This window comes from Haplochromis burtoni, unplaced genomic scaffold, assembly GCF_018398535.1.
Source record: "Haplochromis burtoni strain Fernald_Lab_line unplaced genomic scaffold, NCSU_Asbu1 Contig_298, whole genome shotgun sequence".
Classification (NCBI taxonomy): Eukaryota; Metazoa; Chordata; class Actinopteri; order Cichliformes; family Cichlidae; genus Haplochromis; species Haplochromis burtoni.
This window is the reverse complement of record NW_024582659.1, coordinates 486,344-504,314: the sequence shown is the minus strand read 5'-3', so window position 1 is coordinate 504,314 and position 17,971 is coordinate 486,344. Positions and strand designations below refer to the sequence as shown.

At 41.4% G+C, this 17,971-nt stretch overlaps 1 protein-coding gene across 2 annotated transcripts in view; it reads right to left on the bottom strand.

Moving 5' to 3' along the window:
• The window catches only part of dpysl2b (dihydropyrimidinase like 2b), a 32,726-nt gene extending 15,554 nt beyond the window's left edge, over positions 1–17,172 (bottom strand). The window contains exons 1-3 of one of the 2 annotated variants that reach the window (XM_005941371.3): positions 16,262–17,172; positions 3,024–3,112; positions 2,048–2,232 (exon numbers count right to left, since the gene is read on the bottom strand). In XM_005941371.3, the coding sequence (XP_005941433.1) occupies positions 2,048–2,232; positions 3,024–3,112; positions 16,262–16,528 (541 nt within the window). In that variant the 5' untranslated portion in view covers positions 16,529–17,172. Of the gene's footprint in view, positions 1–2,047; positions 2,233–3,023; positions 3,113–12,403; positions 13,185–16,261 lie in introns of those variants that run through there. The other variant, XM_005941372.3, reaches the window with a different exon arrangement.
• Between the last annotated feature and the right edge of the window lie 799 nt (positions 17,173–17,971).

Sequence of the window (17,971 nt, the reverse complement as noted above, 5' to 3'; positions counted from 1 at the left end):
CACACACACACACACACACACACACACACACACACGATTAAACAGCTACACAAATACAGGAACTCTGCTGTCTTGTATTTTATCTATCTTTTATGTTATGTTGTATCCAGGCCTAATGGACAATGATGTATTTCACGCCTGGCTGTATGAACATGTGGAACAAACTGATTTTTAAAAATGATCATATTTACACACCAGAGTCAGACCTGAAACTGTATGAAACGTGTCTGATTAGAAACCTTTCATATCTAGAGCAAGATGCAAACTCCAGGGCTAAACAGTGAATGCAGAAACTGCAGTTCCTGAAGTGGCCACTTTAGGCTTTCCCCAAAACACATTCTTAATAGAGTTCAATGCTAAAATGCCCAACTTTACATTTGCTATTTTTCCTCTTTGATACATATGTATGTAGACTGAATGTCTTTGTAAGGTCCTGTGTTCCTCCTCTCATCCCCAAATGGTCACAGCAGATGGCTGACCCTCCTTGAGCCTAGTCCTGCCGCAAGTTTCTTCCTGTTATAAGGGAGTTTTTCCTTCCCACTGTCGCCAAGTGTTTACTGATGGGGGTTGTTTGATTGTTGGGATTTTCTCTGTATTATTATAGTCTTTACCATATAATATAAGGCCCCTTGAGGAAACTGTTTTTCTGATTTGGCACGATATAAATAAAAGTGAATTAATAGAATTTTTTAAACTCGCGTTTAAATTTAACAACGCTCACAAGGTCAATATAAGAAGTCTATGTTTGAGTTTTGGTGAGTGAAATTCTAATACTATTATATTTACGATTTAGCAGGTATCTATTGTGTGAAAGCCCTGCTAACTAATATCATCACAAATCCCTCCAAAACATTGTCCCTACTGGCTCCAAGAAAAACCCAACAACCTAACATGACTATTACCAGTGAGTGAGTGGTGTTAAGGTGGCTAAAATGTACCTTTTATATGTAGTCTGTAGTTAAGATTGGATTCAGATGCCTTTAATTAAGCCTAAACTACATTGAATAGAGCATTTCATTATAGAAATCATCTCTATTTGGCAAGTGTCACCAGGCTGCAGGATGTTACACACCAATTCCCGACCTGACTAAGCCCCTAAGAGGAGCTACAGCAATCGGCTTTTAGCTTGGGGTAAAAAAGGCATGCAGTGTGAGTATGTTTTGCTGCCAAGAGGAGGATGGTGTTCCTGTTGAGTCAGCAGAGGGAGGGCCAGTGTGACATTTACAGTTCAAGTTTTCATTTAGCTTTGTTTTCTTTGCTCATTACGTCAACTCTTTATATTTGTATGTAAATTTAAAAATAACATTACCATTAAACCAATGTAAGAACCAAGATTTGCTGTTACATTATATTTACGATATTTTGTTAGAAAAAAAAATCCCTGATAAAACACAGGGTAAGAGTTTGGGTTTTTTTTTTTTTAAATCTGGGTACAACTTGAAACTGACTCCAATGCCCTGTTTAAAAACTATGTCTAGGACAAACCAAGCCATAACAAAACTACAGATAGATGGTAACTCAAAGGAAGTAGAAAGAAATTCCTGCAGACAAGTTTTCAACTAATGCTTAAACTCTTAACTTGAGCTTAACGACTTTGAAGTGCAAGGTAAACGAGCCCAAGGAGAAGAAAATCTGGGCTTTGCAAGCACCATTAAGAAATTCAGAATACTACAACAACAACAGGCCAGAATGACATAAACAGGGTGTATAAAATAATAGCAAACAAACTACAGAGTCTGTCTGTCTCTTTGGAAACTTCCTGACACAGTATGTACAGCAATCAGCACCTCATGGCTCAGAGTGCTCCGACCAGATGGATGGGTTCATATTTTGGCTTGCTCATGAGCAGGCCTGGCACGCTTCCTGTTCTCATTAAGACATGTTCAATTAGGGCCAATCAGTAAATGAAGAATCACTGCGGGGAAAAACCCACCACAGACACCGCACTCAGCTTCCTTTCACTCACACAAAGCTTTCAGACACCAACTTTAACCCATTTCTGAATCTTCTGTTGCAGACAGCAGGGGCTTTGTGCTCAGCAACTCACTGATCATGGTGGTGCCTCCGGCCAGCGCCGCCTTGGAGCCCTGGTAGAAGTCATCAGCGGCGGTCATGCCCCGATCGGGCATCTGGAAACGAGTGTGCACATCGATGCCACCGGGCATCAGCATCCGACCATGGGCATCGATGGTTTTTACCCCACCGGGCACAATGAGGTTTTCCCCGATTTGTCTGAGTTAAAGAGAAAAGCAACATTTAAACTGCTGATTACACCACCCTTAGTAATTTTAGAAAGTAGAATTACAAATGAATTAGTCATTTTAATTTCATTAATTACATTTACTATTCTTTAGTAATTAGTGGTTTCATATACTTATGGTTTAGGGTAGTAGTTTTTGAGTATGTATCAATGCTCATCATTTTCTTTGTGGCAGTTTCCATTACGCTCTGCAAAAAAGTAATTAACCTCTTACTCACAACTTTTCCTGTTTTGTATAGCAAACACAGTCAAAACTAAAAACTGACTGCATTGTCAGCTTTCTCCAGGGCCGTCTGATAAAAGCCAGACTTGAGAAAAAATATCTGTCCTGCATTGCTAGAGCTCATCATCATAAATAAATCATCCTACTCAGTGACTTTTGGCACTAAAACAGCTCAGTTTCATGACGATTAACCTAACGAATTTACAGAAAAGTTATAATGACAAGCTAAAAAAGTGATCAGAATTGTAGTATGGCAGTGCTGGTTTCATTTATTGGTAACTTTGACATTAAACACTGAAGATTTTATATGGCAATAATGACAAGTTTACTTTTCACTCTGCAAGAAGAATGTATTATTTGTGGTGCTATTTAGAGGTAATTGTATATCATAGTGAGATTATGGTGAGATGAGTAGTAAACTCTACTTGCTGCAGAGGAGGCCCTTAGTTAGTTTGTAGTGATTCAGCCGAGAGCTTCAAACATGGACATGGTAAAAGTTGGGTTTTTAATAAACTGCCGGCAGCTTAAAGGAAAACTCACTTGATGACTCCATCCTCCATATAGATGTCGGCACAGAAGGACTGGTCATCATTCACAATCTTGGCCCCTTTGATCAGGAGACGGTCGCTCTGGAAAACAATAAAGAAGGTGAATTGCTGCACATTTTTGTTTAAAAAACAGCTTGAGTTAATCTGTGGGAATAACAACCCTGTAAAAGACATGGCCGCCTATAAAAATACGCTTACAAGGGTGAGTATCCGATTTGGCTCAACTGGATGCTGGATTAAGGGCATTTGATGAAAGACGTTTTGGGAAATGTCACTTCAAGGAGTGGATTGGCAACAATCACAGCAAAACATAAATACTGGCTCTGCTTGGCCTTTTTAGGCTGCCGTCTGATAAGGAACACATGGCTGTGCATTGTCTCTCAGCTGACACTGGCTTTCCTATTCTGCAAACACACACACATACAGATATCTGTAAACACACTGTACACACTCTTAATACTCTAACACACTGATCCGGTGGGGGTGGCCGATTGGAGGGGCAGGGGGTAAAAGAGTATTAAGAGCTGGGATGTTTGGACCAGCACCAGGTTTTTTTTGTGTGTGGATGTTTTCACTGTGACACTGTTTATGTCAGACTGGCGGTGGAAAGACATTGTGAAAAGAAGATGAATACGGACAAAGAAAAGGCGTTAATCTAAAGAGGGGACTGGATTCAAACAGTCTGACTGCTTTAAAATGGGATTAGTGAACATCTGCAGTACACAAAGCATTATCTCCAAATTAAGAAGAACAACAAACTTCTAGATCCTTGTGCTGAGAGCAAAGAGAGGGCCCAGTGCATTTTCATCACCGCTCCTCTCACTGGTGGATCACTTGATCTTTGCTTTAAAAGCAAAATTAGGGAAATCATTCACTGCTCGGACAATAAAGACAGCAGCCCGCCTCCAGACACACCCATCTGCCCCCTTCATGTGGTCGAATTATCGCACAAACAGACGTGAGAGAGAACCAATCAGGCCCCTGAGCGTGTAATCAATCATCCATGCCTGCTGCCGTGCCACTTGTCTCTATGCTGGAGAGAGGACGGGGAGGAGGGGGGAGTTTACCACCTCCACAGTCCCTCCTTCGAGCCACCCCGGGGAGGCCCTGGCCCTCTCTCCAAGAAAGGGAGTGGCAGCTATGTCACAAGGGCTCCAGCGTTCCCCCTTCTAACAAAGGCTGCTCTGTTTGAGGCGCTGCCACTGGCTGCTGCCAGGCCAGCAGCTTCAGCCCAGAGGACAACTGCTGTGCTGCAGGCAGCACAAACCATAAGCCAGCTCTGTAAAATATTACCTAATAAGTTGTTTATATAACACAGCCACATATGTAGAAATAACGCAAACTTATTTAGCTCACTTAAAAAAATAAATAAATAAACTGAATATCTTTTAGCTTAGTATGTAAACAGACTAAGTTGGTCTATTTGGTGGTTTTAATGACCAACATTCAATATTTACTACAGGAAAGTCTTAAAAATATAAACAGATTAATGGTTTAAAAAAATGATGGATGTTGCAAAGAAACGCTCCATAAATATGCACTTCTTTTGCATAACTTTAGTGCTGTTGCAGGGGGAAAATTTTGACTGGGACCAACAATGCCATTCATAACCAGACCCCAGTGTGAAGGACCTCAACTGTTTTTTTACTAGCAGAGGTAAATGCAGCCTCAAGATGGCTGCCCAATAATTTCAGTTTCATAGTCTTCAGCTTTGACGGCCACTGACTCAAGTGATGTCCATCAGATCCGCAGTTCCCTCGGGAGCCACAAAAGCTTTAAACCCTTTTCCATGTACAGTAGTACCCCTGAATAGGAAAAAACAAAGTCCTCACACAATGATCTCAGATATATATACCTATCCAAATTTCCTTATGACTGCTTTTGAAGCATTTTTTTCCTCACATGTGTACTAACGTTTCACATATTAGCAATACCCCGCATTCTTCTGGATGAAATATAGAATGGAGTAAAGTACACAGTAAAACAACTTCAGCTGACTGCAGCGGCTTCTGGAAAATGCCTTGCAGTTGTCATCTGAAAGGTGTGGCCACACTCTGACAGCAGTGATGGAACTAATGCAGATAGATCATGTGGTAATCTTCGATCTGTGTGGAACAGAGTGCTCTGGTTGAGCGACTGGCTTCGCTCCAGCCCGCTGCTGGCCCGTTTTCCTCCCAACAACTGCTTTGAAATATGCCGTTACATCATGCGCCCCGTCATGACTGTCATTATCACATTACTCACTGAACTTTGCCAAGACACTGCAGCCCTTCTCACAAAATTGCACCTATTGCGCTGTTTCATATAGAGCTGTATTTGCAGAACAATTAGTGTCCCTGAATCCAGAACCGTGCTTTAAAATAATTCAATTGTTTTAAAGCTCGCAGGGGTCGTGTGACACAGCGTGTGATTGTACTGGATCTGTGCCAAGCATGACAGTGACCTTTCCTTCGTGGGAACTTTTTCAGAGCTCACAAACAGGATGTGGATAAAGCTCAATGGGCCCACTGTTACTAAACTACTGTGTTTACATTCCAGGCTACAACCTACAACCTTACTGAGATTGCATACAAGGCAAAAACAGTTCAATGAGCATTAAAAAAAACCTGATCTGTAACATAATTAGCACACTTAGAAAAACAATCACTGAATATTTTGTTTAACACAGTAACTTTCCTCAACCTCCTTCACCTCTGTTTCCTCAACCAAAACATCCTGGACTAGTGTAATACTTTCGGCATAGTGGGCGGAGCATGGAGACAGAGCATAAATAAGTCCCACCCACACCAAAGGGGCAAACAGTTCATGGCTCCTTTTCTATCTGCTGATAGATGCCAAAAAACTGCAGTGCAGTGGGACGCAGTATCAACAGAGCCTAAAACTGAGCCCTCCAGAAAACAGGAGTGGACACGTGACTCAAACTGTGGGATAATGAAGCTCAGAAGCCTGCTGTGTTGTCTGTCTTTTGTTAATGATAAGTGTCAGTTTTAGACAAATTTATTTCCTTAAGTATTATGAGATTGTCTGCAAATTTAATTACTGGGAAGTGTGGATAATTTAGCTATCTATGACTAATGTTTTGTTTGTGTTTATTTGTTTTACCTTAGCTATAAGAGCTTGTGACTGGAAGGGGCAACGTCCAGAGCTGAAACAACAACTCCAGTTCGTCTCTGTGCCTCCTGAGGCTCGAGTCAATCCCCACAGACTTCTATATTAGAGAACTGAAGTGCACATTTACAGCTGGGTACAAAATATAGTTTTGTCTTCTATGGATTCCTTCCTCCTTCATAACAACTCTGAGTGGCAGGAATTTCTTTGTAAATCATCTATCTGGGTGTGTGTTTGCATTTGGTGCCTTTGTAATGTAATACCTGAATAATATTAACCCTCACTATTATGTACTGATGATACCAGAAGTTCTTGGGGGGGTTGTACTTATCTTCTTGAGTGAAAGTCTAGTTAGGGCTAATTAGCCAATGTACCCTCAGTGTACTTTGCTACGAGCTCTGGGTAGTGACTGAGCAAAAGAATGAGATCGCACATACAAATAACCTCCCTTAGAGATACAGTGAGGAGTTTGGTCATTCACAAGAGACAAAGAGTAGCGCAGCCACTCCTCCACACTAATATGAGCCAGCTGAAGGGGAGGAGGTTGCTGGGGGAGAGGGAGGTCTGGGTTTCTCTAATTAGACTGCTGCCCCCACAAGCTGGACTTAGATAAGTGGTAGAAGCTGGATGGATTCTATCTGAAAGCCATTAGAAAAGACTTCCAGTTCTATAGAAGTATACGAGAGAAAAAAAGGTATTTTGGGTCATATTAAATCTGTTATGTAAATATTGGTCATATCATGCATCAACATTGATATGGTATAAAGCGGCACGCTTGTTGACAATCATAAATCATTAACCAGTAAGGTTGCAATAGATGACATCGCAGCAGCTACTTTCATCTTTTACACTTTTGATGACTCCAATCTTTGATCCATGAGGTAACTTCCAGTTCCAAAAAAACCCAACATGGTGATGGACAAAACACTGATGTTGAAGCTTAACAGTGTCGAAAACCAACAATTGATGACTATGTCCATTTTTTTTAATATCCATGCTGTTAACACATTGCTGGCATTAGATTTTAAATAGCTCCAACATAGAAATATCTCATGTTTTTATCCATCTGCAGGCATGTTGTTAGCACTTTAACCCTGAGATGTATATTATGGATCAGTTTTTTCCATCCAGCAGGGATCACTTTAGAATATCTCATACACTCTGTTTCTAAATATCATTAAAGTATATCAGCTGGATTCACATTGGATTAAATAAAACTGAATTTTACATGGAAAGAGATCAAGAAACAAGTCCCAGCAAGGCTGGTAAACTCTGCATATCATGGTTAGCCATCAGCAAAATAACAAAGTATAAAACAGACAGGTTAGTAAAAAGCTGTCTTGTTCTCTGTCACACTATCAGCACAGCAGGAAAGCCTGTGTCTAAAAATAAATTTTTTCAGAAATGTTGTTTCTGTCGTTATGTTTAGCTGCTAAATGTATGCTTTACTCACCAGATGATCACTAGATGGGCCTTTTTCTCATTTAGTTAGAGGGGTAGAGGACTCTGCAGTGCTTTGGGGCGTAAAAACAATGAATTAAAAGCTCTACGAAGCTAAGGAGAAGTGTAGATTTACATAATACTTCTCATGAGGTTATGAGAGATCCTTATAATTTTTACAGGTATTATTAATAACGTAAAACATTGTGCTTAAGAAAAAGAAACAGACTGGGTATACTGGAAAGCAGAGGTAATGGTTTTGTTAAATCACCAACATCAATCAAATGCTGCGATTATTAAAATCCTGACATTAATAAACCACAGCACCATACGGAGGAAAACTAAGACCCTCCACAGGAAGAGAAGAGAAGCCTGGGTACTCAAACTGCTGACTTTCATAAAATCAGGGCAAAATCAGCTTGGGTGCAGTGAAAACGTCTGCCAGTGTTAGACGTAACCCGGCAACATTGTATGTTGTTGTCCAAATGGAAGATATCCTGGAAACAGTTAAGTCAGGTGGAGAAGGCTGCCAGGTCAGACATGCAGCATTATGATTTATATTTGTCCTGGATTAGTCAAAAAACAGCCCGCTACTAAAATCATCTCCATACATGTTCAGGCAACCACTGGGAAAACACTCTGCTCCTTCAAAATAAAGTGCAAAACAGGAAATAAAGTAATTCCCAGAAATAGTCATCTGCACATTAATGACATGAAAAAACAGATACAAAATTTTTCTAAGTAGTCATTTCTGTTTTATTTATAAAACACACTTGATGCATTGGATGAATGTGATTCTTCCTTTGATGCAAGAAATTCCACTTTTACTTTATTTTCATGATGACTGATCACCGTGTTTTTAATTGTTTTAGCCTCTTAATCCATAAAAACACTCTTCTTTGCTATTAAAACTTGCTCATTTAGTTTGAAAAGTCCCTTAAATTGCTCTGTTATCCCCCCACTTTCTCAGGAAGTGAAAATATGACATTCTTTATTTCTCTGAAAATTTGACTTAAAAACTTTTTTCCACTAACTCATAACTTAAACCCCTACCACTGAAATAGAAACTAAACTAGGCTAAATTCCCAATTGAAATGCAAAACTAAATTTAAACTTTCTCTTTGACTACAAAATTGTTTAATTAATCTCAAACTTGAAAAAGAATACATTCATTGACCTTTTTCCTGTGACATAGCGCAGCCGGAGGAGCTGCGATACTGTTGCTCAACAGCATTCCCCTCTGCTCAGCAGCTGAATAACAGCAGAGTTGATACATGCTGTACAGTCTCCCTGACTTCTGGCTTTATGAATGGGGGAATTCGGGATGATCCTGAGAGGCGGGGGGAAAAAAAGAAAAGGAAAAAAAAAAACAACAAGGCTGAGTCAGTGGGTGGCTGATTAGGAGCGCAGTGTGATGTGTGAAGAGAAGGCACTCCGGGCTGCGTTGCAGGGTGAGATAGCTGCGTGAACTCACTCCAGCCACGTTTGAAGTAACTACACATGCACTGCACTGTCACCAGAGACACTGCTCTACTAAAGGTATGTTATAGTAGCACGCTACTTAATGATCCTTCATTTGCTGAGGATTGTAGCCACTGAGACTTTAATCCAGGACAGTCTTATAATAGCCTCGCTCTATTTTTACCTCATTCACTGGAGCTGCATTTAAACAGCCTTCTTGTTCTTGATTTACTTTTATCTGTATTTATAGCCTTCACTGAAATAACTCACCCTCATTCTAGAGCTGAAAGAGCCAATCAATCAATAAATGCATCAAAGGAAATGTAACTGATTGAACCATTTTTTCTGCTTACTAATCAGTTAAGCAAAAATGAGAAAATATTTTTCCACTTGCAGCATCTCAAGTGCAAACATTACCCCGGTTTTCTTTTCAGGGATTCTTTTTGAATCTGTTCATTTGTTTTCTGATGGATCGACTCTGGGTTTAATCTTTCGAATGCCAGCATGAAGAGTGATAAGCATCTATTAAAGGTTCTGCTCAAGCACCAGTTTAAAGGCCAAATATAGTCTGTCCACAGTGACACAAAACAGAGAACAGACTGCAGAATCAGCACATTTGAACTTTATAAATTGATCACATTCCTAATAAATGACACAACTTGTTGACGGACTAAATATTTAACTGTTTCGCCACCAAAACTGTCAACTGTGACAATACCAGTTGTAGACAGTGATAGAACGTCTTTAAATTTGAGGTGGTTCGGGCATCTTAAAGACTCCTGGGTGCCTCCTAGCTGAGGTTTTGTGGGCATGTCCAACTGGTAAGAGATCCCAGATCAGGGCAGACCCAGGACACACTGGAGATATCATCTCTCTCAGGTGGCTTGGCAATGCTTTAGTAAAGCTAGAGCCGGTGCTTGGGAGAGGTGGTCTGAGTATCTCTGCTTAAACCCATCAGAAATTGAAGGAGTGGATGATATGTTGTAGACTCCAAAATTCCTATTTAATGGCTAATAACATTTTAAAAAATAAACAGTGTCAGCCCTGCTTGGCTAGTTGTTCAGTTTCAATGATCTTGTTGTATGAATCTGGTTCTGAAGTCACACAGAAGCACCAAGTCCAGGTGGTGAACTTGCAGAGGTTCATTCATATTTGATGAGAGCCGCCCTAAGTCTGTCCCTGTCTGTGCAGCTGACCCATGTCCATCTGGCTAAACTGTTCTATGGAGCCCAGTGCTCCACCCAGTCCAATGAAAATATTCAAATTCAGTAAAATATGTAATTCATACTGATTTGAGTGGTCTATGAAGAAAGGTGCGGAAAGCAAGGGGCTCATTTGCATCTACTTCAGCATTTGCTGTTTAGTTTTAATTCAGTGTAACCTTCATTTCCTTTTGAGTGTCTTTTTGGTTTAATAAGGTCATCCATGCCTCCTAATAATGCCTTTTCAGGTCCACGGGAACCAACCAGAATGCTACTTTCCAGCAGTTCCAGTAACATCTTCCTCACATTCTCCTCTGATCCCTCTGCTAGATCTTCAAGAGATCCCCTCTGACTCTGACTCATTTCTTATGTCTTTCATGCTCTGTTTAAGAATAGACAGTCTATCCAGTTAGGTCTGACTACAACACCCACTAATCCTCTGATCTTTCCACCATCCGTCTGCTGTGTCTCAAGCAGTTAAGAGAGAGAACTGAGGAAAATTATTCACGTGAGAGGTTGCCAGTTATCACCAAGTGATGCATGATATTAACACAGAGGAGAATTTTTCATATTATTGCTAGAAATATATATTAAGCATCAATCTTTCCATGATGTGGATCTGCTTCAGTGTACGTACATAGACATGTGTGTCTCTTTTAAAGAACTATTATTTCAGTTAAATCTGAAGTTGATGAGAGCTACATGAACAGTCAACCACTTAGACACTCCAATTACAGTTTGCTTTGGCTACCATGACACAAAAGGCTAACAGCTCTGCATAATGTGGGTCAGGCGGTGGCTCTGAAATAACTCTGGCAGAGAAAGCTCCAATCAATCGATTAGCTGATCAAAAGAAAACTTTATTGAATAAAACAATTCTTATAATCTACTAATCGGCACATATCTCAGAGACAACCCGTGACCATAATCATGCTTGTGCTATGATCTCCTCAGACTGAAGAGGTTTTCCTAGCTTGGTGAAACCTTTGGGGAGCATGGGCCTGCTAGATAACAGGATAATGATGCTTCATATCCTGCTGCTTGAATGATTTGTTTAGTAAGTCCACAATTAGAAGGTGCAGATCCATCTGTATGGCTTTCAAACAGGCTCTTCTGGGTCACTCTTCACCATTGTTTCAGCTCATTGACATCAGGATGAAAAGGCAGTGACCTCCTCCCTGATCAGCTCTGCCTATATGCATCTTCCCTTCATTACACAGCTGAAAGACAGGCATGGAAGGAAATAGGACCCACTGTCCCCTCCCTTCCCTGGCTCCCCTCCCTTCCCCTCCCTATTCTCCACTTTCCATTGAAGCACCACATCCCTGCAGCTTCGCTATGAATTCGGGGAAATAATCTGCTCCACAATGACACACTGAATGTATCTTAAAGCCTTTTGTGCCTTCTAAATGGCATATATATATATATATATATATATATATATATATATAATATATAGATATAATATAGATATAGATATATATAGATATATATATATAGATATAGATATATATTAATATAATATATAGATATATATATATAGATTATATATAGGTATATATATCAAGGATGGCTTTAAAAAAGGAAAAGAAGCTAAGGTTAAAAGAAACAGCCGGGTACTGAGCCGTGGAGCGGATGCAGGGAAGCATTTGCTCCACCAGTTGGTGTGCAGTGATACCCGGCCACCAGACACAGTCTAACAAAGACCACCGGCGTGAAATCTCAACTGTCATGCATGGCACGGAAGAAGAAATGCAAGGGTGGCGTGAATGTGCACAAACAATGGATACTCTAATGTAAAGCGAGAGCTCGGGTTTATCCGGGCATAAGCACTTGTCGCAAAGATGCTGCAAAAAAAAAAAAAAAAAACACGAAAATTTCAGCCTCACCATACTATCGCTGGCCTCACTGATTTCTCGACCCTCGTGTGCTTTCGATCTCACAGCGAAACAGAAAACCATCTACAAAACGCTTTTATTTTATTTTGGAATTTCCTTTAGGAGATCAACTCTTGCGCCATTGCCCTGGATCGTCGAGGAGCGCAGCCGCGCAGGGACCATGCCGCCCCGGTGACATCCTGCAAACACACCCCGCAGGCCCACACCAGCCAGGCTGGACCCACTCACTGCCACTCCAAACGTGAAAACACCCGAGCACTCACTGTGATGCGGGGAATGTTCTTTTTGCCTTGGTAGCCAGACATCTTCACCGGTGTTTCGTGTGCGCCGCAGACCGCTAGAAATGCAAACGGGACGGATTACCGCTGGCTGCCGGGCTGTAGTGAGGATGATGGTGATGAAGATAAATAGGGGGGAAGACTACACAGACACGGGTGATCTGCAGGAGGCCACAGACGTGAAGAATCAAACTATCGCTCAACTCCGGATCCTGGCAGCCTCCCGGTCTCCGCCGATGCACCAAACCGTTCCTTCCCAGACGGAGTCAGACAAGAGGGGAGGGAGGGACCGCTCGAGAGCCTCTTCCCAATAAAAGAACCCCACGGAGCATGCGCAGAGCCTCGCCCTGCTCCATTGACAGCAGAGAAGCACACTAATGCCATCAATTGCTTTCGCCGGATTAGGGAAGGCAGGCAAGCAGGGAGTGCAGCCTGCAAACATCCACCGAAGGAACAAATGAAGAAACAGCCAGCAGCCATCTTACCTCACATTATCTGCTGTGTGTCTGAAGGTGGGGGTGTTATTAGAGCGAGCAAGAGCTCAGGCTCAGGCAGGGTGACGTGATTTCACCTGTTTCCAGCTCTGATCAACTTGAATGGTTCTCAATACAAGTTGGGATTACAGCACTATTTGAGAAATGGGTAAACCTGGAATCACGGGAATGGAAATTTGGCCTTTTGTGTGTTTGGCAAATGCTGACAGACAAAATAGTCCGACATTATTCGAGATTTACTTAGTGTTTGCATTTTTATTTTTAATCAAAGACCGATCGAGAAGACTTCACTTCATAGTAAAAGAAATGTGATAAACTCTGCTTTCATTTTTAAAATGTTCTTCCTCAGTACACAGTTGACTTTATTATTTATCTATAACAGGCTAAAGCAGTGTAAGATTACCAAAAGTAGTCAATTGAGCTTAACCAGATATATTTTGTACTCAGAGGCTCTCCGCTAAATTTTGTTTTGTGCTTATTTATAAATAGAAAAAAAATATGTATTTGAACTGACACAGTTCCTTTAAGACCAAAGTTTGAAAACCGTTTTATGTCTGTGTTTACACCTGATTTTAAAATGCATTCTGGGAAATAAGATTATTAGTAGACAGCAGCAAATATACACTCATTAGACACTTTATTAGGTAAACCTGTTCGGTTGCTTGTTCACTCAAATATATAATCAGCTGATTACATGGCAGCAAGTCAACCCACTGAGGCATTTTGACATGGTCAAGATGACCTGCTGACGTTCAAACCGAGCATCAGGATGAGAAAGAAAGGTGATTTAAGTGACTTTGTGACTTTGATAGTTGGTGCCAGACAGGATGGTATCGGCATTAAGAAAACTGCTCACTCCCACAAACCCATCTCCAGGGTTTACAGAGAATAGTCCAAAAACAGACAAAAAATCAGAGATCTGAGAAGAACGCATCAAACTTTAAAGCAGAAGACCATGCTGCTTCTGCCAGCTAAGAACTGGAAGGTAAAGCTACAGTTTGGCTTACTAAAATTAAACAATAGAAGATTAAAAAATGTTGCCTTGACTGATAAGCCTCGACTTCTGCTGTGACATCCAAATGTTAGGGTCCAAATTTGGTGTATACGCTTAAAGCATGGCCTCCACGGTCTTCCGCTAGGCATAAGGATTCTTTATGGAACAGTAGATTCACATCATGATGTGCAGCTGATCAGCCACAGGACTTACCAAAGTAGTCTGTAATGCTTTTGTCTTGATGTGTCCCTGACAAGAATGTAACAGGAAAATATGTCATTAGTGCAGCATGTGGTGTTTCTTTTTTTTAATGCCATGGACACGGATGACATTTTCCTGCCAGTCTCAACAGCTGCTATAACCATTACTTTGTTTTCTTAATGTGCAAGGGAGAGAAAAGGGACAGTGTCCTTTAACCTTCCAGTGGAAGTGACGAAGCCGGTTGTGAAATATGTACAGAAGCCTTGGAGACGCGTGATAAACAGTTGTAAACAGTGATGCCTCTTAGCCATCCGCATGTAATCAGATTGCCCAAGGTGCATTAAAAAACAACTGCAAACAAAGTCCTTAAGGCAAGAAATTGCTATCTAAAGTTCATTTGTTATATAAATGTCTGTAAAACCACAGTAAAAGTTGTCAATTTAGTCACAAATTTAGTTTTTACTTATTCTTTTTCTTATTTTCTTAATTTGAATAGCCATATTAAAGAGGGCCAAAGTTTAACATAATGAGTTTACATGTTATGTAAGTACATGTAATCCCCATGAGACAAAAGCTCAGGCTTCAGACTGCTCTAACAACATGTTTCAGACAGTTTTTTATGCTCCTGGCTCCGTATGACATCATAGAGAGTTGTTATCCAAAATATGGTGATCTTAGGCAAACAGCTCCACCTACCTGCTCTTCAAACCTTCTGTTTACCACTGATGACCAATCAGAGGAATGCTGGTTTAAAAGGAGGCTAAAGGGAGTTACATGCCTTGTTTCAGACAGAGGATCTGCACAAAGGTTTAATATGAGATAGAGAAGGATTATTCTAAATTGTGACTTGTGCAAAGCTACTCTAGTAGAGTCCATGGATTTAAATATGGAGCTGGAAATCAGTACTAAAAAATCATGTACATTTACATGAATTCAATAGAGTTTTATCTTAACGTGTTATTAATTAAGTCTGTACAGCTTACTTTACAATAAGTGTACAATAAATGGTGTGGGTTACAAAGTGCAGTGTGTGCCTCTGAAATTGAGTGGAGCAGAAGTAAAACTAGAAATTGCGAATGCAGCGAACCCACATTTACACACAATAGCTGAGTAAACATGCACTGCAGCGCTGTTGTGTCGCATTATATCCACCACAGTCCTAAAATGTCAGCTTGCTTTTGAAGAACGCAACGCTGAAATGCATCTCCTGTAATAATGACATCACTGATATTGAAGATCACATCAGTTAAGTCTGTGAAGTCTGTGTTTGTGAAGTAAGCTCTCACATCAGAAAAGTGAAGAGCAACTAACTAATCATATATGACTTGAAGAGATGGAAGAGAGTAGGGAGTGGGTTGTGTGGCGAATGCTTCCGATCAATATGTAACATGATAAAAGGGCTCAACACCAACGCCCAAAGCTTTTAACAGCATCCTGAGTGCTTGAGTATTAAGTAAAGGAAGTACAGATGTGGGTTGACCACCAATCACTAAAACCTGAATAACTGCTTGAAGCAGCAGTAAAAGACGTGATAGATTTTCCTGCAAGTCATGCAGGTCAGGTTGAGCCTGTCCATCAACTCAGTTCTGCTGTTAAAAGAACGAGAGATCTCAAGGGCAGTAATGCTGCAATGGTCCAACCCTGCATCACCTTGCAAAAGCAACCAGGCTGATGTGTTCACAAAGGTGTGCCTCCTATTTAAATCATGCCATGGTAGATGACACACATGTTTATTTTTTCTTTCTCGTGCAGACCTGTTAACAGTGTTTCCTTCACCAACAGCCAGCTGCACTGTGCTGTTAAGGACTCTGACTAACAGAGCCACTCCCTCTGGCATTTCTGCATGGTGGGCCCTCTAACTGAGGGCCAGCGACTCTGTTACATCATAGTGCTTTCTGGGAAATGTAGTCATGGCAAGTTGTCTGGCTTAAACTGGATGTGTATGCTTAAACAAACTCTGCTGAGTGGCAAAGGCTCTGTGACTGATGCGATTGTAGATGAAAAATGGCGCGGGTGTATGCAAAAAGCTGAATGTTGGATGAAATAAATGAGAGCTGGAATGATAAATGTAGAGAAAGAAAGACAAAAGGAGGAAGACTGGGAAAGAGAGGTGTAAAATATACACAATCGGCATGCAAAATCGGAGAAAATTACCCGTTTATCATCGAGATTCTGCAGAGCCTCTTTCCCTGTGCTCTCCCTTATCTCTACCTTCCTTGGCTGGGAGATGTCGGTCTGTCGGTCAATGACTCGCCCGTCACTCCTGCCCCTGCACGCCGAGAGTGCATCAAAGTCCAGCGTCTTGCTGTCCGAGGAACCTTCCACTGGACAGAACACGCCACAGAATTTCTGCCTGGGCCTGGCCGGGCTCTCGGAGCCCATCCTCTGAAAGAAAGCTGGCATTTCCCCGGCGGTCGACATCCCTTCCAGGCGGTTGGTTGTGATTGGGTTTAGCGGTGTGTAGCTGCACAGATGCTCGGAGTCTCAGCTTGTTGTGTTGTCCGGTTTTTTCCCCTTCCCTCAGCGCTGTGCGCTTGGACAGCCACCGCCTTTGCCGGTTTTCAATCGCAGGTGGTCGCACTGTGACCAAAGCTGGAAAAAATCAGTAAAGCTAATGCTGCTCGAGAAAAAAAGATACACACACACTCTCACTGTGGAGAGAGAAGTGCAAAATGAATCCACGTAATATCTGATATTAGGGAAAGATGTGAGACAGCCTTCTGCTATATTGCTTGTCAGTGATTCCGCCACAGATCAGCAACAATTCTGATTTGCTTACTCATGAGTCTAAATTAGCTCCTTGCCCACAGCTGTTTGAGTTATAAATCAGCATATGAGGGAGAGACCTAAAGTCTGGCTTTGTCACAAAGAGATCCTATAGGGTGGAGGAGGAGGATGTTTCCCAATGAGGGATTACCTGTAGCCCGAATGAAACCGTCCAGACTGGCACTATCGGGAGCGCATCACAGCTGAATGTCCGGAAATATTGCGCTCTCACTTGTCCAAACTGAAGACTTGTTCGCTGTAGCTCTATTTAACCCGGAGACAGTGTCCTCGCAGCTGTCCTGCCCGCCAGAGAGCTGTGTAATGTAATAATTAAAGCGTGGCGTGCAGTCTTTAAATGTCTCTGCAGGGCGTCTCTGTCGGATGTTTGAGGTCAAGAGTGGCCCAGCACCATGGAGAGTTCCTCAAAGTCACACCCAGTCCAACAATGAGGATAGCTGTCCCTTCAGCACCACACCCCGGGCTCCAACACACACACACACACACACACCCCTCAGGTATGTCCAGCACTTGCTCAAGTTTCAACTCCAGCTTCCATTTGATTTGTAGTCAAATCATAAAGTTCAGCCACTTAAGGGGAAAGGAAGTGGGGACATGTGGATGCTCTCTCCCTTGTATTACAAGTTACTTAAATGATTTGAGCTGTTATTATTTATTTAGTTTGTCTTTTATCTGTTTCTTTTACTTTTACCACTTCCTACAGGATATATGGCAGCCCCAAGCAATGTAATGTACGTAGAGTGTGTGACATCATATTTTCCATGTAAGACCCACCCCTTCAAAACTAACCAGAACCATATAGAGGAATACAATTTCAATTAGGAAAAGATAGAATTCCACGTTTTGTTTCAAAACTACCAATTTCTCACCTTTAACGCAAGGGTAATGATGGCTTTCTCAGCTCTGCCACAACTTCAGCCTTGTGATTCAGCTGTTGGTTGAAATTTCATAATGTGATGAAAAAAAGAAAATACTTTATCAAACCTATATTACAGTTTTTCTCGATTGGTTTGGCTCATTTCTTGAAACCGAGATGACAATCTCAAAACCATAAGGTCATTTGGCCAAACAGTCTTACAG